We start from the raw sequence: 24,127 nt of genomic DNA, 5'->3' as shown, positions 1-24,127 counted from the left end.
AAAAAAAGAAGGAAAAAATGACATTGAGACAGTTATGAATTCCACTTAATTTCATTATAATCTAACCGCATAGACCGGATCATACCACCATTCAACTTTCACTGAAAACAGTGAAGAACACTAAAACACCCCTGTGTGAGTGACCCAAAATATGCCTAGTAGAAATCAAACTTAGGACGTTTGAGTTTACAACTCGTACGAAGTTCGTTGCTCACCAATTGTGCTACCCCTTGGGATACAGTAATTCATAAGAAAATTAATTGAAAGTATGATAGTAAAATACGTAATCAATCCCGTTTATTAAATGTCCAATGGTTTATGTCACATCACCCTTTCCTGTGGCATATATGGGTTTGGCCTGAAATGACATATGCCACCGCAAAACAAAGGAAAAACTTTTATGCCTAATCTGATTCTGCGCCCTTGAATCGACTGAAATCATTCCCCAGCCGAGGTTTGAGATCCTCTCCAATCAACCTCCCTCCAAGACGCAGGCACAAGGCTCAACACTTGAGTAACGCAGCCCCAGGCATGCCTGTCTTGGAGGAAGGTTAGAGCAAAATTCGTTGGAGAGGATCTGGATCCGACGTAACCCCTTTACGTTTCAAATTTCAGTTGAGTATCAAACTGGAGATTCTGTTAAACCCACAAAGAGCTTAACTGACGAGAAGAGTATCCAAAGTCCAGACTGGTGGTGCAAGTTTGGCCTGTAAGCCAACGCCCACCCTAAGTCATCCCTCAGCTCGGCAGGGCTGGACTTTTCAGGCAACAGGGCAGGCTAGGGCTAAGATTGACAAACCCAGGTATGGCCTGGGCTGAGCCCAACCCAACCCAACCCAACCCTACAAGTGGGTTGGGATGCCTAGCTTTAAATATAAGCATCGCATTCTCTATTCCCTCTCTTGAAATCCATAGCTTGTCCAACTTGCCAAGGACAGTCTCAGTTTTATTGCCTCAACCAGTGGCTGATCTGGGTTTTACACCATTTTTTTCATGTTAATTGCAACTGTCGAGGTCACACAATTGCCAGATTGATGAATGTTTCAAGCAAGAAAAAAAATCCAGAATATACATCCCTTTTTCCAAAAAAAAAAAGAGGAAAATCCCAAGAAAATAATGTACAAAAAATTTGAATTGATTTACCAACCTACGGTTGAATTCAACTAGATTTGGCTTGTATTGGTTTTCCAGCAATTGAATGGATGTTCCAACCCATGCAACTTCAGATGATATGCCCTCTTACTCAAAAGGATATGGGAAACTCTTCATTTTACCAGGACAGGTAGGAGTCCTACTTAACTGAAAGATGATGACAGCCAGGTCCAAGCACCCATTATAGGGAAAACAATTAGAGCAGAAGCCTGAAATACACAGATCAAGCACAATTAGAAATATGAAGAAAATAAGCAGATAACAAGGGTCCAAATAATAAATAAAATTTTAAAAGGTGGCATTTACTTGTTACAGATCTAAAACATACCACAAAAAATATAACCTCCTCATTTGCAAGAACTGCTGTGAATTCATTCTTCTCCATCTCTTGTTTCACAAAACCTTGAAGCTGCAAAAAGATTTGAAAGATCTTGAAATTTGCTCAGCGGCAACTTCACATTTGCACTCTGAATTAAAGACTTGGAAACAAAACATTCTATATTTCATAAGAATGACAATAAAAACTGCTGTTTAATTATCATCCTCCAGAAGGTCCAACTTTGGTGACCTCAGTGCTTGTAATGTCTGTCACATCAACTGAAACCAATGACAGGAGAGGTGAACAATATGCAAAGAAGAAACAAAAGACCATCTAATAAAATTAATAAGGTTTCATAACCATCAGTCAGAACTCAGAAGTCATGACATTCCATCATTTTCTCCCAAGGTGATTTGGACACATTTGCCTTGCAGTAACTCTCTCTTTTACTTCACCTTTCTGGTTGGGTCAAACTAAACTTCATTATTGGATTCATTGTTCACCATAACGTCCTTCTGTCAACATCCTCAGATATGAGAAGGGCACTATCATTCTAGTACATGCTAGTCTATTTGGGCATTTAGTGAAGGAATTATTGCATTCCTAAATTACATGATCTTCCCAATAAAGTACTAATCAAGTCCTAAATTTCTACAGGGATGGATTACATACCGTTCACTGACAAGACATGGATTCCAGCGGAGCTTGAAGAAGCCATAGACGCCTTTCGAATTGGGATGACTGCAACCTTAACTTTGAGCCTATAATGGAGATTGGTTTCTCCCTCCTCACCTTCTTAGTTACACTCACACAGTAATGAGAATATGTGAATTATGTTTGGTGGAGGGAGAACCTAAGTCTTCCTATAATATAGACACTTTCTAGCCTCCCATAACGACTAAAGAGTGGAGTATCCCACTTTATCACAACCAGGTACGTCTCTCGTGACTTGATCAAAATATAGTCCACTAAAATAGGGATTTAATCAATTCAATTTATTTATATTAAACATAAATATAACGGATAAATCCAACAATCTCCCACTTGAACTATGTGACCAAAATCACCGAAAACGAAATACACTTGAATTCCATCAAATATCCTAATCATTGTTTGTATTACATAATACCTTGAGTGAATAGATCTATTAATATGAATTATGGCGGTCATGTGTCATTTATACTGACACACTCCCTTCCACAATTACAACATCAATAATTCTATTCAAACCGGTGCATAAAAGGGATAGACAACACATAATGGTTTAAAACAATATCATCTCACTCATATCAAGATAAATGTGCACATAAAGATAAAATTGAGAAACATTAAGAAACATCAATAATATGATCAAATAAACATAAAGTGTCTATTACAATGTGACCAATACATTAAACTCTAACAAGACCCATATCTGAAATAAGATCTTCAAAGAGTTTACATGCTAATATTTGGTCAACGGATCAACAATCATCAGACTTGTCTTTATATGAATTGTCGACACCTCTTGTTTATGAACGGCTTCCTTCACAAAATTGTACTTCACTCCAATATGTTTCGCTCTACTAGAATTCTTGTCATTCTTCGAGTAGTACACAACGGCAACATTGTCATAGTACATTCTCAGTGGCTTTGATGGTGTCGACAACCCAAAAATTTGAGATAAAATTCCATAACCAAATTGTCATATATGTGGCCTCAAAGCAAGCCAGAAACTCTGCTTCCATGGTAGAAGTAGAGACACAAGTCTGCTTCTTGGATTTCCATGAAATCACCCCTCCAACAAGTAGAAAAACATATCCTGATGACTTCCTATTGTCAAAGCATCCAGCATAATCAGAGTCTAAATATCTGATCACTTCCACTTGATCAGATGCTCTGTAAGTAAGCATGTATTCTTTTATTCCCTATAAATAACGCATTACCTTTTTCGCTGCCTCACTCCACAAAAACTCAAATAATGTTGAGTTTCTCATCACACTCCGTATCATTTCCTAAAGGGTACGATTGCGTCTTTCTGTAACCCTATTTGGTTCAAGCATCCCAAGAAATGTATATTGAGGAGTTATACCATTCGATTCCAAGAATCGGGCAAATGGTCCTTCAGTTTGCCCTAAATTTGTATGTCTACCATAGTATTCACCTCTATTAGATCTCACGATTTTAATTTTCCTATCCAACTTATTTTCAACTTCAGCAAAAATGTCTAAAAAACATCCTTAGCTTCAACTTTTTCCTTTACTAAGTAAACATAAGAGTACCTAGAGCTGTCATCGATAAAAGCGATGAAATACCTCTCACCAGTTATACAAGGGATAAAAAGTCAACATATATCAGTGTGAATTAATTCTAAAAGTGCATCCCTCCTTGTGGCAACCACTTTATTTTTTCTAGTTTGCTTTCCTTTAATGCAATCTAGACAAGTTTCAAAGTCAGTGACGTCTAGAGTATGCAATATAGCATCATTCACTAACATTTCCGTTCTAGGTCTAGCGATATGACCTAAGCGCCTATGCCACAAAGTCGAGGAAACCACACTGTTGGATTCATATTTAGATCCAACATTCATATGGAGAAGAAATAAGGGATTTCTCATAATCGAAGTCCAAATTCAATTTATAAAGACTATCATATAAATATCCAACAAAAACTAGAATATTTTCTTTATAACCATTCAAAACATTGTTTCCAAAGTTAAGATTAAAACCAGACAATCAAGTTTAGACAACTAAACTAAATTCCTAGACAGTAAAGGGACACAAAGAGAGTTCGTCAACTACAGCTGGTATCCGGTATCCATAATGAGTCTATAAGTGTCGATCGTTCGAACTTCAGACTCCATCTGGTTCCCCATGTAAACTACACTCTTACTTGGATTTGGTCTCCGAGTGAAAGGAATCCTTGCATGGAATTTGAAATATGCACAGTGGAACTAGAATCAATCCACCTTGTGTTATAAGGAACATCTATACAGTTGATTTGAAAACAAAAAAGGATAGAATCATTATCTTTTTTTTTTTAACCAAGTTTTACGCTTCTGATAATCCTTACGAAGATATCCCGCAGAAGAAACACTTCACTTTGTCAGGGTTCTTTTCATTGCCATCCTGTGGATTGGTTGCCTTCTTTTGTGCAGACTTCTTGTACTTCCCTCGCTTTCTTTTATTTGAAACATAGTTTGCAACTTGGTTCCTTGCAGAACTTGGTTCCTTACAGCTTCTTCTGCCTCATCTCTTCCTAAACACATATGTTTTGCAACTCATTTAAGTTCCACGTGTCTCTGTGGATCTGGAATGCCTTTTCAGGTAGAGATGTCAGGATGAACTACACGATGAAAGCTTCACTAATTGCCTGTTTGAGTTTATCCAACTAAGCTGCAACATTGGCCATCTACATTATGTGATCCCCTACACCACTTTTGCCATCATATTTCATTGTTACTAACCTTTTCATCAGAGTGCTTGCCATAGACTTGTCAACCGACTCTCAACAGCCTTCAGAAATGTCTTTGCATCATTAGATTATGGATGGAATTTTTTACATTCTTTAAGATCAACATCTTTATGTAAGACACAAAATCGATTTGATCGTCCATATTTCTCATCATTAGTACTATACTCAGTGAGAACATGAGTGGATTTTTAATGGCACAAGCAGTAATCATGGTCCATGGCCATTAGGTAGTACTTAAGTTGATCATGCCAATCCGAGAAGTTTGAGCCAGTGAAAATAAGGACAGAATTTGGAACAGTGATAGGTGTTGGTCCCACTGTAAGAAAACAAAAACACGTGCTTACCATCAATCATGCTTTGAGTTTATCATAATACTAGAATCATTATTTTAGAAAAAGCAACATATTGTATTATTATAATTTATCCTTTGGGATCAAGAGTGTTACACGCTAGTGGTTCACTCAATGTTTGTTGGAAGTCATCCTTAGGGCTAGACTATCTTTATACACAATCAAGCTAAGATGTATACTTTTGGATATTCCCATTTTAACTTGACCGATAGACTTAATGATTTTCTTAACTTAATGCCTAAATGATTAGTTTATGATGTGATTGTCAAATATGTCTAGGGTTAACACCTATGATCATCACAACCAAGAGGAATGCGTACCTTTGAATACTCACATTCCACTAAATTGTATGTTCAAATATGCCAAGCTTATTTCATTATTATTTGAGATGTGCTACTTTAATTTTAGGATTTCAAATAAATTAATCAACATAATAAGTAAAAGTGTGCCTTTGGACACTCCCACTAAATTTGACTGTGTGACTAACATTAATGTCTTAAATGGTGCTTGGCATAAAACTAGGAACTTAATGATTGTAATGCTGCCATAGCGGATTGAACATGAAAATTCACAGATATTGAACTAAAATTAATGAACCTAAACATCATTAATGGTTTAACATCAATAAAACACCATTTAAGACAATAATGCTAGTCACACAATCAAGTTTAATGGGAGTCCAAAGGCACACTTTTTTTTATTATGTTGATTAATTTCTTTGAAGTCCTCAAATTAAAGTAGCACATCTTAAACAATAATGAAATAAGTTTGGCGTATTTGAACATACAATTTAGTGGAATGTGAGTATTCAAAGGTACAGATTCCTCTTAGTTGTGATGATCATAAATGTTAACCCTAGACATATTTGACAATCACATCATAAACTAGTCATTTAGGTATTAAGTCAAAAAAATAAAATCATTAAGTCTATCGGTCAAGTTAAAATGGAATATCCAAGGGTATTCATCTTAGCTTGACTGTGTATAAAGATAGTCTAGCCCTAAGGATGACTTCCAACATCCACTGAGTGAACCACTAGCGTGTAACACTTTTGATCCCAAAGGATAAATTGTAATAATGCAATATGTTGTTTTTTTTAAAATAAACGATTCTAGTATTATGATAAACTCAAAGCATGATTGATAGTAAGCACGTGTTTTTGTTTTCTTACAGCTGGATCAACACTAATCACTGTTCCAAATTCTGTCCCTATTCTCACTGGCTCAAACTTCTCGGATTGGCATGATCAACTCAAGTACTACCTAATGGCCAAGGACCATGATTACTTCTTGTGCCATTAAAAATCAACTCATGTTCTCATTGAGTATAGTACTAGTGATGAGTAAGAAGAACATGAGATTCGGTTTGCATCGGTTGACAAGTTTGTGGCAAGCACTCTGATGAAAAGGCTAGTAACAATGAAATATGATGGCAAGTGTAAGGGATCACATAATGGAGATGGCCAATGTGGCAGCTGAGTTGGATAAACTCAAACTGGCAATTAGTGAAGCTTACCTCGTGTAATTCATCATGATATCTCTACCTGAAAAGGCATTCCAGATCCACTATAATACGAACAAAGACATGTGGAACTTAAATAAGTTGCAAAACATGTGTGTTCAAGAAGAGATGAGACAGAAGAAGCTGCAAGGAACCAGGTTGCAAACCATGTTCCAAATAAAAGAAAGCAAAGGAGGTACAATAAGTCTGCACAAAAGAAGAAAACAACCAATCCACAGGATGACAATGAAAAGAACCCTGACAAAGTGAAGTGTTTCTTCTGCGGGACATCTTCGTAAGGATTGTCAGAAGCGCAAAACTTGGTTTTAAAAAAAAATAATGATTCTATCCTTGTTTGTTTTCAAACCAACTTTATAGATGTTCCTGATAACACATGGTGGATTGATTCTAGTGCCATTATCTATATTTCAAATTCCATGCAAGGATTCCTTTCAACCCGGAGACCAAATCCAAGTAAGAGTGTAGTTTACATGGGGAACCGGATGGAGTCTGAAGTTTGAACAATTGGCACTTACAGACTCATTATGGATACCGGATACCATCTGTAGTTGACGAACTCTCTCTATGTCCCTTCTATGTCCATGAATTTAGTTTTGTTGTCTAAACTTGATTGTCTGGTTTTAATCTTATCTTTGGAAACAATGTTTTGAATGGTTATAAAGAAAATATTCTAGTTTTTACTGGATATTTATGTGATAGTCTTTATAAATTGAATATGGACTCCGATTATAAGAAATCCCTTATTTCTTCTCCATGTGAATGTTGGATCTAAACGTGAATCCTATAATGAGGTTTCCTTGACTTTGTGGCATAGTCGCTTAGGTTATATCGCTAGACCTACAATGGAAAGGTTAGTGAATGATAGTGTATTGCATACTCTAGACTTCACTGACTTTGGAACTTGTCTAGATTGCATTAAAGGAAAGCAAACTAGAAAAAACAAAGTGGCTACCACAAGGAGTAATACACTTTCAGAATTAATTCACACTGATATATGTTGCCCTTTTAACCCTTGTATAACTAGTGAAAAGTATTTCATCACTTTTGTCGATAACTCTATGTACTCTTATGTCTACTTAATAAGAGAAAAGGCTGAAGTTAAGGATGTTTTTTAGACATTTTATGCTGAAGTTGAAAATAAGTTAGACAAAAAAATCAAAACCTTGAGATCTAATAGAAGGGGTGAATACTATAGTAGACATACAAATTTAGGGCAAAGTGAAAGACCATTTTCCCGATTCCTCGAATCGAAGAGTATAACTCTCCAATATGTGGTATGCCTGAACAAAATGGGGCAATCGTACCCTTTAGGAAATGATGAAGTATGATGAGAAAGTCAATATTATCTGAGCCTTTGTGACGTGAGACTTTGAAAACAGCCGTGTATATTTTGAATCGGGTTCTCAGTAAGTCGATACCTAAAACTCCTTATAAGTTATGGATAGGAAAGAAACCTAGTTTGAGACACATGTATGGGGTCGTCCTGCATAAGCCAGATTATATAACCCACATGAAAAGAAACTGGACCCTAAGACATGAAGTTGTTATTTCATTGGTTACTGCCAATGGTCAAAGGGATTCAGGTTTTATGCACCCTCACATAGTACAAGAATTATGGAAACATTAACTGTTAGAATCTTGGAAGATGGCGCCATTAGTGAGAGTGATAAACCAAGAAATGTGGTGTTTGAGGAGCTTCGGATTTCTCTTTTGATCCTGTATATTCAGATAGGATTGTTCTTTCACAGATTACTGTTAATAACGATCCTATGGAATAACAAACTATAAAGGATTTACCACTCCATTTTGCTAAGGAATCGGCTATAGGATTGGCCTCATGAAAGCGGTGAGTGACCTCCCATTCCATTGAATCCATAAAAGTGGAGAGATCTCTCCATGTTTGAAAAACGAACCAAGGAACTAAACCTCTTAAAAGAAGGTTAACCACTGCAACCGAATCACATTCGATCTATAGCTTCTGAATCCTATAAGCTTTAGCATATTTTTCATATCATAAAAGAAATTATAGTCTAAAATATGGAAATGGTGAACAAATTATTCAAAAGTAACAAGTTACATGATCATTTTCTAAATCTAAGAATCATGATTCTTTTGATTATGTTAAAAAGAATCCAATCTAAATTTGGTCCAATTATATACCAGGGTCCAATGCGCGTATAATATAAACAAGTCCTAATTGGAATCAACATGGATATAACCATGACCCAATCTAGTTAAGATAGAAAATTGTGTCGGTATACTCAATCAACTATCTAGAACAAGATCTGAATATCCAAATGTAAACTTCCTACTGTCGAGGCATCTAGCATAATTAGAGTTTGAATATCCAATCACTTTCAATTGATCAGCTGCTCTATAAGTAAGCATGTATTCTTTTGTTCCCTGTAAATAATTTATCACCTTTTTCGCTGCCACCCAGTGATCCATTGCCAGGATTACTGACATATCTGCCCAACATTACCAACAGCATAGCCAACATTTGGACGAGCACAAATCATGACATACATAAGGCTCTCAACAGCAAAAGAAAAGGGAATGTCCTTCATCCTTTAATCACAGGAGCAACACTTGGTCTGCAATTCTTCATCCATATCTCTCCCCCTCATTATTGATATAAGCTTTCTGTGAGAGCCCCAAGCAGCCAACGAGATCTATCACGATATATCTCTATGCCGATCACAAACGAGGCCAAACCCATATCTTTCATTTTAAAATTCTCAGAGAAATGATTTGTATCCTTCAATAAACCAAGATCATTATTAGCAAGTAAGATGTCATCTACATACAGGACTAGAAATATGAACTTGCTCCCACTGACTTTTAGATATATGCACATGTCAAAGGTGTTCTCAACAAATCCGAAAGACACTATAATGTGGTTGAACTTGAGATACCACTTCCTAGACGCTTGTTTAAGTCTATAGATGGATTTCTTTAATTTTCACACTAGATCTTTTTTTTGTTCACTAAACCCCTCAAACTAGTTCATATAGACTTTTTCCTCTAAATCCTAATTTAAGAGTGTTGTTTTCACATCCACTTGGTAGAGCTCCAAATCATAATGAGCCACTAATGCTAAAATGATTTTAAGTGATTCTTTTTTGGATATAGGAGAGGTCTCATGGAAATCAAAGCCTTCTCTTTGAGTGAAGCCTTTCGCAACTAGCCTAGCTTCATGTCGTTCAACATTACCCTTCGAGTCATGCTTGGTCTTAAATACCCATTTACAGCCAATCGTTTTGAATCCCGAAGGTAATTCAACGAGCTCCCAAACATCATTGTCACTAATGGATTTTATCTCATCTTTCATAGCATCTACCCATTTAGCATAATCATTATCATTCATAGCTTGTGAAAGACTTAAAGGGTCATTTTCAATTCTAATATCAAACTCCGATTCTTGGAGATACACTAAGTAGTCATCTAAAATGACAGATCTTCTAAATCTCTGAGATCTCCTTTGTATTTTCGGTTCAGCTACATTTTCAGTGTTCTCAATGACAACTTCAAGTAAGACTAGACATTTATGACCCAGTTGTGACTTGGCCATCTTTAATTCATATGGAGTTGGAGTTGGATGCTCTCATGCTCCCTAGATATAGGTTTACTTAGTCAATTTTCATTTTCATTCGGTTAGGTTGAGTTCCTTGGAGCCCTTTCCTGCTGATGGCAATGTCGAAGGTGGGAAGCACCGTTTCTTGAAAAATCCAAGCAAACTTGTCTCTACTTCTATTATGGAAGCAGAGTTTGTGGCATGCTTTGAGGCCACATCTATGGCAATTTGGTTACGGAATTTTATCTTAAAGCTTTGGGTTGTCGACACCATCATGAAGCCACTAAAAATGTATTGTGACAATGTTGTCATTGTGTACAATTTCAAGAATGACAAGCATTCAAGCATATTGGAGTGAAGTACAATTTTGTGGAGGAAGTCGTTAAAAAACAAAAGGCGTCTGTTGACCAAGGTATTAGCCTAAACTCTTTGAAGATTTTATTTCAGATATGGGTTTTGTAAGAGTTTAATGTATTGGTCACATTGTAATAGATACACTCTATATTTGTTTGATCATATTATTGATGTTTCTGAATGTTTCTCAACACTATCTTTAAGTGTACAATTATCTTGATATAAGTGAGATATTATTGTTTTAGGTCATTATGTTTTGCCTATCCCTTTTATGCACAAGTTTGAATGGAATTATTGTTGTTGTAATTATGGAAGAGAATGTGTCAGTATAAATGACACATGACCACTATAATTCACATAAATAGATCTATTCACTCAAGGCATTATGCAATACAACCAATGATAGGATATTTAATGGAATCTAAGTGTATTTCATTTTGGGTGATTTTGGTCACAATGTCTACTTTGGAGATTGGATTTATCCGTCAGATTTATGTTCAATATAAATAAATTGAATTGATTAAATCCCTATTTTAGTGGACTATATTTTGACTAAGTAATAAGAGACATCTCTCTAACTTGGACTCCACCTCCTATCTTGTAGGTGGTTGTGATAATGTGGGGTATCCCACTCTCTAGGCGTTATGGGAGGCTAGAGAGCCTATATTATAGAGAGACTTAGGTCCTCCCTCCACCATACTTAATTCACATATTCCCATTACTGTGTGAGTGTGATTGGGAAGGTGAGGAGGGAGAAACCAATCTCCATTACAGGCTCAAAGTTAAGGTTGCAATCGTCACAATTCGAAAGGCATCAATGGCTTCTTCAAGCTACGCCGGAATCCATGTCCATAGTTGACACGACGCCAAGGCGAACCAAGGTGTTGGAGGGTTGTCTAAGCGCTTAGGCGAGAAGGCGTCCGCCTTAAGGCGAACAAGGCGACTAAGTGTTATTTTTTATTTTTCCTATTTTCTAACATTATTTAGTAAGCTACATATACCTTGTATATCAATATTAAGCCACATCAAGTCATTAAAAATCAATATTTAGCCACAGCAAAACATTAAAAATCAACACTAAGTCACATTAAGTCATAAAAAATCAACATTCAGAGAAATACTATTGTTCTATAATAAGTTTGACTAGTCAAATGATTTTATTTTTACATGAGAATTTGTATTAGGTATAACATAAACTAGTTTTCCAACAAATCTAAGACTATTTAAATCTGAATTGTAATGACAAATTTATGTTCCAATCAAAGTTATTTTAAAGTGAGCGAATGCTGTTAACATCACGTGAATGAAAATAATTTTATGGATATCAAAACAAAAGATTATTTTACTGGATTTTTGGTTTTTAGCAAGTTTTAACATGATAGAATTTATAAAATTTTCATAATTGAGAAAAACCCAACATTTAAAAGTTGAAAACCGCCCCTATAACCAAAATCCAATTTTTGTTCTTGGATCGGGGGGTTGACTTTTTATCCTTACGGAATTTGATTTTTAAACAACTTTTATTGGATTCAAATAGGGGGTATTTTTTGCTTATTTATAAATAAAATCTTAAGGAAATGGTTACTTAAATGATATTTGACATAAATAAGTGCCAAAACACTAGACGACATGCAGTGCAATAAGGCGACTGTCGCCAAGGCCCCAAGCAAACCGCATGGATGCCAAGTTGTCGCCTTGACAACTATGTCCATGTCTCATCAATGAAGGGTATTTAATCCATCCCTGTAGAAACTTAGGACTTGATTGGTTGTTTATTGGCAAGATCATGTAATTTAGGAATGCAATAATTCCTTCAGTAGAGCTAATGTATTAACTAAAGGTAAAGCCCTAGCCATTTGTCCTGTGAAAATGAGGGATGCTCTCTTCTTCTTTTTTTCCTCCTTTTTTTTTGGGGGGGGTGTGGGGCTGGAGTTTGGGGAGGTGGTGGGCACAGCGTAGGAGACCACTACTGATCCAGGCATAAAAAACTACATAACTAGATAGGTTTGGCAATACACTCAGTTAAGTTTCCTTGAATAGATTGGTTTCTGTACAACACCCAAATTATAGAGAGAGAGAGAGAGAGAGAGCATGGGTCATCAGCTTGCCAATTTGCTGACTAAGAAAGATGTGAAAGTCTCCAATTCTACTGGAGAAGACAACAGCTACCAGTACAATTGTGATATATAGCATGTAAGCAACAGTTTATTTATCAATAGATTTAAGGGTATAATGCAATAATATTATATTGCTGATAACGTTGGCTAAACTGGTTTGAACTACAATTGACCTTGTCCACCCCTTCATGGTATGATCACTTACTAATTTAAAATTGACACTGAAGTATTGCTCTTTCAAATTGGATCTCTTTCACAATAACCTCCTTGTGCAGTTTTACATGTTTATTAGAATCTCGAATGCAATGAAAAATTGAAGGTTTGTAAAGATCATATGAAATAGGACATTGATGTAGTTGGGCGTTGGGTTAAGGACTTCCTTTTGATTTGATTGGATTTCCTTCTCTTTAGATTTAGACATAGGTCAATGTTTAGGCACCGTTTGATAACGTTTCTGCTGTTTCTGTGTCTAGAAACAGCAGAAACTGCTTTTCAAGTTTCCAGAAACAAAAACGGATTTTTTATTGTTTGTCAAACCTGTTTCTCGAAACGTTTTTTGCAGACATAATGCCACTAAAACCCAATAGTATCATCGGATGCCCAAAAGGGAGAGAGGGTTCGGTTGCCTCTTTTTAGGTTTAAATAGTTGAGAGATTTATCAGGTACAACAGTCTTTTTTCTCTCAAATTCGTTTCTAGACGTCAAATTCGTTTCTAGAATTGTAAATAGCCATAAATTTTGATTTATATTTTTTAGAAACAGATGAAACGGAACAACTTTATCAAACGCTTTTTAGGTTGTTTCTCCGTTTCTGGGAACAAGAAAACGCAGAAACGGCAGAAACGGAACGACGTTGTCAAACACTGCCTTAGTTTCCATTTTTATTGGGTTTCTATTTTTATGTTAGCTTTCTTTATATTGATGTAACTAGATGGAGATTTCAGATTTGAAGAACTGAATTGAAATTGAATGAGTAGTTTCCTTTGGTTGAAGGTAGGCCGTACCCCTCCTTTTCCCTTTCTAAAATTCTCTCATCTCTTGCCTTCCATTCTCCTACTCCCTTTTTATTTCTTCCTCTTCATTCTTGTTATATTCTGGCTTTCTTCTCAACACCTCTGTTTCTGGGTGATAGTTGCTGCCCTAATCTGGTGGATCGATCTCCCTCACCTTTGACCTTCTGGGATTGAAACTTTGGTCGTGGATTCTTTATCCTCCGGTGACCCAAACCTCTGAGAGGGGGCCTCAAAATCCTTCACAGCTGTGAGAGCCAACACTTGTAATTGGCTGCAACATCTACCGCCAGCTCTTGACTCAGATCTTCTATATTGACTGTTGGGCTGCTGTTCCATGCCCTTGGCTGTGGAAAACGGGAGATCCTTGTGCTGCAACTCTTCCTCAGAAATTTCAGATCAATCTGAGGCCAAACCACTGAGTTCTTCCTCTCGAAGCTTTGCTGGCCTTCCGCCTGCAGTTCTATCGAAAGGAAGAAATAGGGCTCTTCTCCAATTACTTTATGGTTTTAACTTTTTATTATTACTAATAAGCCCCTAACCCTTAAGTTTTTTATCAAATTCACCCCTTCTTTTATTAATTTCAGAAATACCGTTATTTAACACTTCAAATCCACATTGCCCCCAAACTTTAATTCTATTTACCCCAATTTTCTTTAATTTTCAGATTACCACCTTCTTTTAAAGTTTTATTTCCAGTTATGTCCCAACTACTATTGTTTCCCTCTTAAGGACCTGTTTGCTTTGGATATTACGGATTCACCACCGGTCCTTGCAGTTTGAGCTATCTATTATTTTGTGGGCCCATAAGGGATCCGATTCTGAATTTGGACCCGGATCCGCATCAGACATCCTCTCTCTCGATCAGTTTGAAAACTTGGTGATTGAGGTACATGGGGAAGGACAAAGTTTTAAACATTGTGCCCAAGTGATCAAAGTATGAGTCTTCAGGCAAAGGTTTCTTGAGAAACATTATGAAACCCTTCATACCTTGCAGTTTCATCCAACCTAAAATTCAGTGATCAAGGCCTAACCCAGGGCAAGTCCTGCAATAGCAGGATCTTGGGAGGGGTGGATTGGGGCTCGACCTAAGCTTTGGCATTATATGCATTAAGTGGCTGTCCTCAAGTCTCAAACAGAGTCATGATGCTGCAGCCAAACTTTTATCATCACACCAAGGGACAGCCCTAAGTGTAGTAATGCTTTACTTAAAAGAAATGGTACTAGAAAATCCTGACCCCACAACAAAAGTTATAATCAACTGGCACCATTATTTTTGAGTCGTCCCACAAGAAGCCTAATAAGTAGAGATGAAATGTGACCTTCAAGTTAACAACAAACCCCCCATGTCATTTTCAAGATCACATCATAAAAGCTTGCTCCAATAATGATTAACAAAAACAGGTTATTATACGCACCTCATGATGATATTTTTTAGCTGCTGAAAAGAATTTTTTTAACTGATGCAAAGCCATTGATGTGTAGGAACGCAAGGATTCCTGAACAAATGAATATCGACCCCGCACCTGAAATATTTTTTGAAGATGATGTACACAGAAGTTGTTGAAGAGTTGTAAGCAAATTAAAGCATCAACTTTAGTTAAAGATCTAAAAGAAAACAGTGGCAAAGTCAAAAGGTTCTCCCCCACCCCCTCACGCCCCTTCATAGAAAATAGTTACTGTAAATATGGCCATTAATGTATGTCTTTATCAGATGTCGTGGAAAAGTAACAAAAAATGTGAATAATATTTGTCACGGTTGGTAAAAACAGGAATAAACAATTTCCTTCTCAACGTCAGTGCTACATAAATGGAGCTGTCCGAAGAATGGCTTAGAAGGAAATCTAAAATAGCAAGTGAGTTGACAATGATTCACTTTCAAGGGATGATGCTCAGAGCAGAAAAGGAAAATTGACTCCAACCACTACAAGCCAAGTGGAATGAATATTTTCCAAAAAGTCAGGTGTTGCAACCAGCAGACTAGTGCAACACATAAGTCCGAATTTGAACGGGACAAAAAAAATCCTGCAATCAAGTATCATATATTACCTTCAAGAATATGCATCTGGAGTCTGCTTTTCTTTGAGCCTTTATATTCCTCATCTAATAAAATAAAATCCATCAATGTGGTTAGCAAAGGATTATAGCTGTCAACTTATCTAGTTCAGTATCTATTTCTATGTATAATTATGCTGTTTCAGGGAGATTATACGTAACTGCTATTTGAAGTGCCTGCTCAAGTTGCTGGATCTGGATCCACTGTTCTGTAACAATGTCTGCCATCTGGAAGTATGGAATAAAAGAAGGAACATGATAACTATTGAAATTACTTCCCAATAGACAGAAAGAGAAGTTCACTTGAAATATTCGGTCTCCTCAGACACCAATACCACGATATAAAATAAAAAACATTTGAAATTATGCACATAAGTAAAATCATAATATTTACAAAAAGCTTTATGGGGGGAAAATGCATCGTTACTACTCTGCAGGATGTATTAAGACGTAAAGTTTTAAGCCCAGCTTCCTTGGAGGTGCAGACAAATGGATTCTATAATGGATACACAAAGCCCTTAAAGAGATTAAGCATTTTATAGGCAGCATGCAATAACAAAACGAATAACAGGAAACTGCTCTTAACAAAGCATCTTGTCATATCCATTAATCATTCAATTGGCTATCCATAATCCATGTATGCTCAAATATACACTGTTAAGTAATACCGCACAGATTTATTGTAACATTGTTTCAGTTTCAGGAGCTTATGGGTGAATATTTATCAGTCTAGGGAGATTTTTGTTATTCTCATTATTTCCTTTCTTATAAATAAACAGCTTTGTAGCTGATTAAGGTAACACTCACTCTAATCACTATGCTCTTTTCTTCTTCCTTTATTTCTTTCTTCTTCTTTTATGCAGGTACTGGTTGTTCTTGTTCTGGTTCTGCCAGATGGTATCAAAGCAATCAACCAGTGACTGCACACCGTTATTGCTGTTTCGAGAGTTCTTCAACAGATCATGGAAGTGTGCAGCAGTTTCTACTGCTTCTCTTGTTTGATGAAGGTACTAAAACAAGAGACTTTTTATACGTGGAAGAAGGATCATGTCTGGATGATTATCAACCTTCCATCAAGCTTCGGTGATATGATCTGATTGTGGATCAAAAAGGCTTACCAGGTTCTAATTTGCTTTAGATTTTCCTGCAAGTTCATTGCTTGCAGATACCCTGTTTCTAGATTTCCTGCTCTGTTTAGGTATCTGTATTTTTGTAATCAGACACTTGGATTAGTACCAGATTTTGTGCTGCTATTCCCTGGCCTGGGTGTGACATTCGACCATAATTTGGTCCACATCAGACTGGTTGATTGAGAGATATTTGGTCTCCTAAATTTTAGAATCTAAAGTTTCAATTTTTGAAGCAGATCCATGATTGAACATCCAGCCATCTGATCATCTTCACATTTTGGGGTTTTATTCTGTTGACTGAAGGGAATACTCGACCAGAGTCACACAGTGTTCAGAGTTCTCAATTTGGTGATGCCGTATTTCTCCTATATTCTAATTTATACCAGTGTCCTGTGATTGTGAAGGTTCTACTTTTTTTCTAGTCTGGTTTGTGGTCTGTTTTGTACTTTTTTTCCAAGGTTGTGCTCCATCCAAATATGAGAGATGACTGCTCCAAAGGCGAGCTTTCTGATAAATCACAAATTGAAGAGTCGGAAAATGACATGTCAACCCAATTCCATTCTCTAGAAAAGGGGAGGATGATAATTCTTCTTCTGGGCCAACATTTAGGAACGGTCTTGGACCAAATAGATGAGGATAAGGGGCACCGAAAGAAGAGGTGGTCGATTGGTCGATAGCTTCCCTAGCATTCCAACAAAGACAACAAGTTGGGTGATGCGGACCCAGGTTTCCAAACTGAAATTGGATCGCTTATGGGCCCACAAGAGTGATAGATAGCTCAAATTAATGATTGAATGACATTTTGTAAATTCAGTAACAATTCAAACCCTTAAAAGTGAAGGAGATAAGTAGTCGATTCAACTGGAGTTAAAATTTGAAAGTGGACGGGTGTTCTAGAATTACAAAAGGTGAGGAAAATAATAGAACACATATTTAGGGAAACAAGGGCTTAAGTGTAATAACAACTTGCCCTGGATTTTTGCGGAACCCTCGCTTGCTGAACTCTCGCTTTTAATCCTTGCTTGCAGAACCCTATTAATGCCACCGCTAGGAGCAGCCTGGCCTCCCGCCGGGCTGCTTCCCCCGCTCTCCATCCCCCTCCCCATCCTTCCCCTTCTTCTCTCTCATCCTGTCCCTCTCCCTCTCCCTCTCTCTCTCCCTTTGCCCCGCATCCTCTTCTTCTTCTTCTTCCTCTTCTTCTTCGGTCTCACATGTTCAGGAGGTAGCGATCCACCCTAGCTGCCTCCCCTTCTTTCCACTCCCATCTATGATGATGGTCTTGCCGGGATCTCTAATCCTCCATTCTGGAATCGCTGGCTCCTCCTTCCGCCGACTAGCTCTAGGCCTGCCTCTGCTCTGCCTTGAGTTGCCGCTTTGTTCGAGCATTGCTAAGTCGTCGTCCGCTGCACAGATCTGCTCCCGAATCGCCTCGTTTGCTCCTCCCACCCTCTACCGATGCTCATTGGGTCTGTTGGCGCTCATCCTCGAGTTGCTGCATTGATTGAGTGTGCTCCGGTGCTGCAAATCCTTGGCATGCTCTCTTCTTGTTCCTTGGCAGACCAACGTTGTCCCAATGTTTTTGGCAAGTTCTTTGCACAGCTTGCAACCTGCAAGGTTGCAAGTCATGCTCGGCCGACAGCCACCACGCCGGCACCCCCTTCGCAACTGTCCCCTCTGCGAGGCCAGATTCTCTCTTGGCCGTGGCCCTCAGCAAGGCCCCCGCTGTGCCTGCCTTTCCACCGGAGCTCTGACTCACGTCTTGACGGATGGAAGTTGAAGTGTTGAGACCTGTTGGTAGGGTTTGGTGGAACCCTACCTCCAAATTTCCTAGTTTGCCCCTCCTCCTTCTTGGGCTTCTGAGTTCCTGTTCAGCCCATGTGGGCTTTTGAATTGTAAGTTGTTAGGCTTCTCGCTCTTGTTTTGGCCTTGTGGGCCTTGTGTTGTTTTAGACATGTCATTTGTGACATGTCTCCCACTCCTCAAGCCCACTATGGTTACCCTTATAGGGTTGTATTCTCCCTTAGGGGATATATTTTCCCTCCCCCTTCTGTTAATGCATTTATTAATTCACCCAAAAAAAACAACAACTTGCCTTTAAAAGCAAATAGAAGAAGAACCGTCTTTTTCCTTCTCTCGAAACTCAACCAGCGAAGGAGACCAGCAGAAGGCTAGGGCTTTGAAATGATGAGAACTCTCTCGATTCCGATCAGATGGAGCTGAAATTGCAGATGAAGGATCACCTTGCAATTCTCTGTTGATTCGTACAACCAATGACTAGCAACAGCAACCCCGAGGTCAACAGAGAAGTTCTATTTCAAGAACTGGCGGTAGACTTGCTGCCTTTTGGTTACAGGTTCAATAGGCACATCTTCAAAGGGAATTTCGAGAACAGTATCCAAAAGCTTGAGTCCCCTATGGATGGGTGTCCTTCAGCCCAAATCTTATGGCTAATTAACAAGGGGAGCGTCTTCTTGAATCTGACCTGTAGAAGGTTATTCAGCACCAAAACAAGGTATTGACAGCACGTAGGGAAGAAGGAAAAAAAAAACCAGAGGGGAAAAGAAAGAGAGACTAAAGGGATTGAAAAGACCAGAAAGAGTAGAGCAGGAGAGAGCTTGCAGAGATATGGGATGAAAATCATACCTTTACCAAAAAATTGGGGGAACCCGCGTGGTCATACGCTTCAAATTGTGTTGGGTTCATAGTTGTCACAGCACTAAGGCGAACCAAGGCGGCGGAGGGTTGCCTAAGCCCTTAGGCGAGAAGGCGACCGCCTTAAGGCGAACAAGGCGACCAAGTGTTGTTTTTTATTTTCCCTATTTTCTATCATTATTTAGTAAGCTATATATACCTTGTATCATAAAAAATCAAGATTAAACAACATCAAGTCATTAAAAATCAACATTTAGCCATATTAAATCATAAAAAATTAACATTAAGTCATATAAAGTTTTACAAAAATCAAAATTTAGAGAAATGCTCTTGTTCTATAATAAGTTTGACTGGTCAAATGATTTTATTTACATGAGACTTCTTGTATTAGTTATAATATAAAACCAGCTTTCCAACAAGTCTAAGATTACTTAAATCTGAGTTGTAATGACAAAGTTATACTCCGGTCAAACTTATTTTTAAGTGTGCGAATGATGTTAAAATCGGCAGAACGAAAATAATTTTATGGATACCAAAACAAAATATTATTTTACCGGACTTTTGGTTTTTAGTAATGTTTTAACATGATAGAATTTATAAAATTTTCATAATTGAGAAAAAAACCCAGCATTTAAAAGTTGAAAATCGCCCCTATAACCAAAATCCAGTTTTTGTTATTGGACTAGAGGGTTGACTTTTTATCCTTTTGGAATTTGATTTTTAAACTATTTTTATTGGATTCAAATAGGGGGTATTTGCTTATTTATGAATAAAATACATTTACTTAAATGATATTTAACATAAATAAGTGTCAAAACACAAGACGGCATGCAGTGCAACAAGGCGACTGTCGCCTAGGTTTCTATGGCCAAAATGGACTCAAGTGAAACTAAAATATTGAGCTAGTGCCCATTTTTCTGTGGCCAAGGATTTAATTATAGTGTATAGTCAATCATGTGTTATTATTATTGCACGCACACTTGCTTTAACTTAAAGTAGTCAAACCTAGAAATTTGGTTAGGACAACATACTTTTAATCCAACCTAGATTAGATTTTTACTTATGACTTAGTGTAAACTTAGTAAACAGGGTTACACAGGTCTAGATAGAAGCAGACCGACCTTTGGGTCGGGCAAGATGGGCGTCTACCACCTTCCCGCCTTGTAAATTGATACTTGTCTAGAGATTTAGACGTGGACTATTCCTTATCCAATTATGAGTCATAGTCTTCTCTATCCTAAGGGAAAGAGACATATTTTGGGTCCTAGGCCCATCATCCCTAATTGGCGACTCCCAATTTCGATACTTGGCGTGCATTCCTACAATATTGGAAAGCGTGCCATAACTTGACACATTTTGATATGTATGACCACGTGGGTTCTCCCAATTTTTGGGGAGGTATGATTTTCATCCCATTTCTCTACACTTCCACTTCCTTCTAGCTTGACAATTGACACCCCTCCAACATCCTCTTTCAGATCGTTGGTGCCAGATTGATTTATTCCTCCGGTTTTTCAAGGGATACCCTTGTTGCATCCATCATCTCCAATGGTTCCCAGTCCCCTCCCCCTATTTCCCTTCCTTTAGGCTTCCCTGCCATCTTTCCCCTCCAATGGTATAGTGGATAGGATCATTTGGTCTCCCTCATCATCTGGTTGCTTCACTACCTCCTCTGCTTGGAATCTGGTCAGATCTCAAAAATCCTTTGCTCCCTAGTGCAAAATTGTCTGGTTCAAAGCATATATCCCCCCGTCATAGTTTCACCATCTGGAGAGCTCTTTCCAATTGTCTCCCCCACCCAGTCTTTCCTCATCTACTGCAATATCCTCGTCCCCCTACCTGTTGCTTGTGTTGGTGTGGTCTCGAAGATATTAATCACCTTTTCTTTGAGTCCTCTTTCTCCTCCATTGTTTGGAAGAGAGTCCTTAGCTCTGTTTTCCTATTTGTCCCTCTAGGAAGAGGCACCTTCCCCTCTTAAGAGAATGGATTTGGTGATGGAGAACTCTTAGGGAAGGGAGGGGAAATCAGGGTAGAGAGGGGGGAAAACGGAGAATCACACTCAACACATTCATTCAATAATCAAATCTCTCTCTAAATCTTCAATCGATTACAACCAATATATAGGAAAATAGGAACATGAAATTAGAAACTTAACTAAAATGGAAACTAGCCTAAACTAGGAAACAACTATAAAAAGGAAACCAAAGCAAGGAAGTAAATCCTACTCCTACGTTCAAGTCTGGAAAATAAAAACATGAAATAAAATACTAAGTAAACTACTAATTTTATTTCCAACCCTTGTTGAACCAAAACCCTAGGCTGGACCTGTTCTTCTTGGCTCTTGGCTTCCAAAGCCGGTCATGCTGGTCCAACCAAGAAAGGGCAGCCGTATCTGCATCAACTCTCCTCCTCTGAAAAGAACTCGACTCTGTCGAGTTAGGGAAAGGACCGAGAAGACCGTCTGAAGGAATACGCTAAATGAGGAACGATCCCACCATATTCTTGAGCTTAATTTCAGGGAGATCTTTGGCAGGATGAAACTTCATAGTCTTGTTGGCATGCTTGAAGGCATAGGTATTGGCATAGCCACAATGCTGTACTTTCTTATCAAACAACCAAAGTCGACCAAGAAGGATATGGCACACCTTCAGAGAGAGAACATCACATTGGACTGTATCCTTAAATCCACTAATAGAATATGTGACTAAGCACTTATCTGTGATTTTGAGATTAGTGTTGTTCACCCACGCAACCTTGTAAGGATTAGGATGTGGTTCTGTATTCAATCCCAGCTTACGAACAGTGTCTTCAGAGACAACATTAGTGCAACTGCCTCCATCAATGACCAAGGTTAGCAACTGATCATTGCACTTCACACGAGTCTGAAAAATACTACTGCGGCGCCAATCCTCATTTTCAGTGGCCTTCTGAGTGGTCAACACATGACGAATGACATAAAAAGGATGTTAGTCCTCGTCACTGAGAGTGTCATTGACTTCACCTGTTGCACGCTCTTCTTTTAAATCAACTGTGTCAGAACCAAGTTGCTCTTCGAGAATATATGGTATAGGAGAATCCTTATCAATAAAAACAACCAAACGGCTGGGACATTGAGCACTGATATGTCCAAATCCATGGCATGAGTAGCACCGAACTGTAAATTTTGAAGAATCAGAAGGCTTATCTGAACCACGCCGAGGGGGTGAGTATGGGCAAGTAGGCCGTGAAAATAACATTTCAGAGACATGTCAAGGTGGAGAATACGGCCAACTAGGTCGTGAAGAGGCCATAGATGTAGCACTAGCCTGTGGTTTGCTAGATGACCTCTCTTGGGTGGGAGACTGTTGCCAAACGGAACTAGTACCTCGAGAAAAAGTATCTGCAAAATTTCTCCGATTGTATGGGCGTTTCAGACTTTCCTCAACCTGATATGCTACTTGTACGGCGTCTTCCATGGTAGGTAGTCGACTAGATGCAAGGGCAGCACTAAGTTGAGGGTGCAAACCATTGCGAAATTGAACCACTAAGACTTCTTCATCCCACTCAAAGTCAGAACGAGTGGCCAAATAATAAAATCTAGCAACATAGGGCCTGTTTGGTATCGTTTCTGTTCCAAAAACGCCGTTTCGTTTCAAAAACGAAAATTTCAGTTTCTGTGTCAAAACGCAGTTTTTAAACGAAAAAATGGTGTCTTAAAATTTCAGGCTTTTATCGGGAAATTTTTTTTTTTTTTTTGTAAAATGGAACGAAACTGGGAAGACGGAACTCCATTTTGGAGTTCCATCAAATCTCGTTTTTTCAGTTTTTTTTTCACTTTTTGTTCCAAAAAAACAGAAACGGACCATAAGTGCACCAAACAGAAGATTCCGTTTTTTCGTTCCAATAGAACGAAAAAACTCCAGAAACGTTTTTTTAGAACGATACCAAACGGGCCCATACTCTTCAACGGTCAAATTCGCTTGTTTCAACTGTGCAAACCTGAGATGCATGCATTGCTTGTAATCAGAAGGCAAGAATCGCCGATTCATGACTTCATACATTTCAGCCCAAGTAGTGACCAAACCAATGCCTCGGGTTTGGTTCTGTTGTTGTTGCTTGATCCACCAGACTCGAGCCGTGCCTTTCAGTTTGGCCTCTGCAAATAGGATCTTTCGAGCCTCAGTCAACCCGTACCATCTGAAGAATGTATCTAAACTGTGAATCCAGTCAAGGTACAATTCTGGATTATTGTCTCCATAAAAATTAAGGACATCCAGTTTTGCTGCTCTTTCTGCTCCATCATCATGTCTACCAGTCCCATATGGTGGTGGAGGTGGTGGTGGTGGTAGTGTTACTGGCGCATCCTATGGAGTGGTGTTGGAAGAATCCCCAGATTGAATGGGACTCTTTCCTTTATCTACTGCCACCAAACGATCAATAGAAACTTGCATAGATTCCACC

At 38.2% G+C, this 24,127-nt stretch overlaps 1 protein-coding gene across 1 annotated transcript in view; it reads right to left on the bottom strand.

The window, feature by feature from the left end:
• Positions 1-916: 916 nt before the first annotated feature.
• LOC122068419 overlaps positions 917-24,127 on the bottom strand; it is a 39,558-nt gene continuing 16,347 nt past the window's right edge. Inside the window, exons 5-9 of the mRNA XM_042632273.1 lie at positions 16,068-16,133; positions 15,900-15,953; positions 15,269-15,376; positions 1,481-1,561; positions 917-1,361 (exon numbers count right to left, since the gene is read on the bottom strand). Coding sequence (XP_042488207.1) covers positions 1,296-1,361; positions 1,481-1,561; positions 15,269-15,376; positions 15,900-15,953; positions 16,068-16,133 — 375 coding nt within the window. The 3' untranslated portion in view covers positions 917-1,295. The remainder of the gene's footprint in view (positions 1,362-1,480; positions 1,562-15,268; positions 15,377-15,899; positions 15,954-16,067; positions 16,134-24,127) is intronic.

Source organism: Macadamia integrifolia, unplaced genomic scaffold (genome assembly GCF_013358625.1).
Source record: "Macadamia integrifolia cultivar HAES 741 unplaced genomic scaffold, SCU_Mint_v3 scaffold39, whole genome shotgun sequence".
Lineage (NCBI taxonomy): Eukaryota > Viridiplantae > Streptophyta > Magnoliopsida > Proteales > Proteaceae > Macadamia > Macadamia integrifolia.
This window is presented reverse-complemented; position numbering and strand designations above follow the sequence as displayed.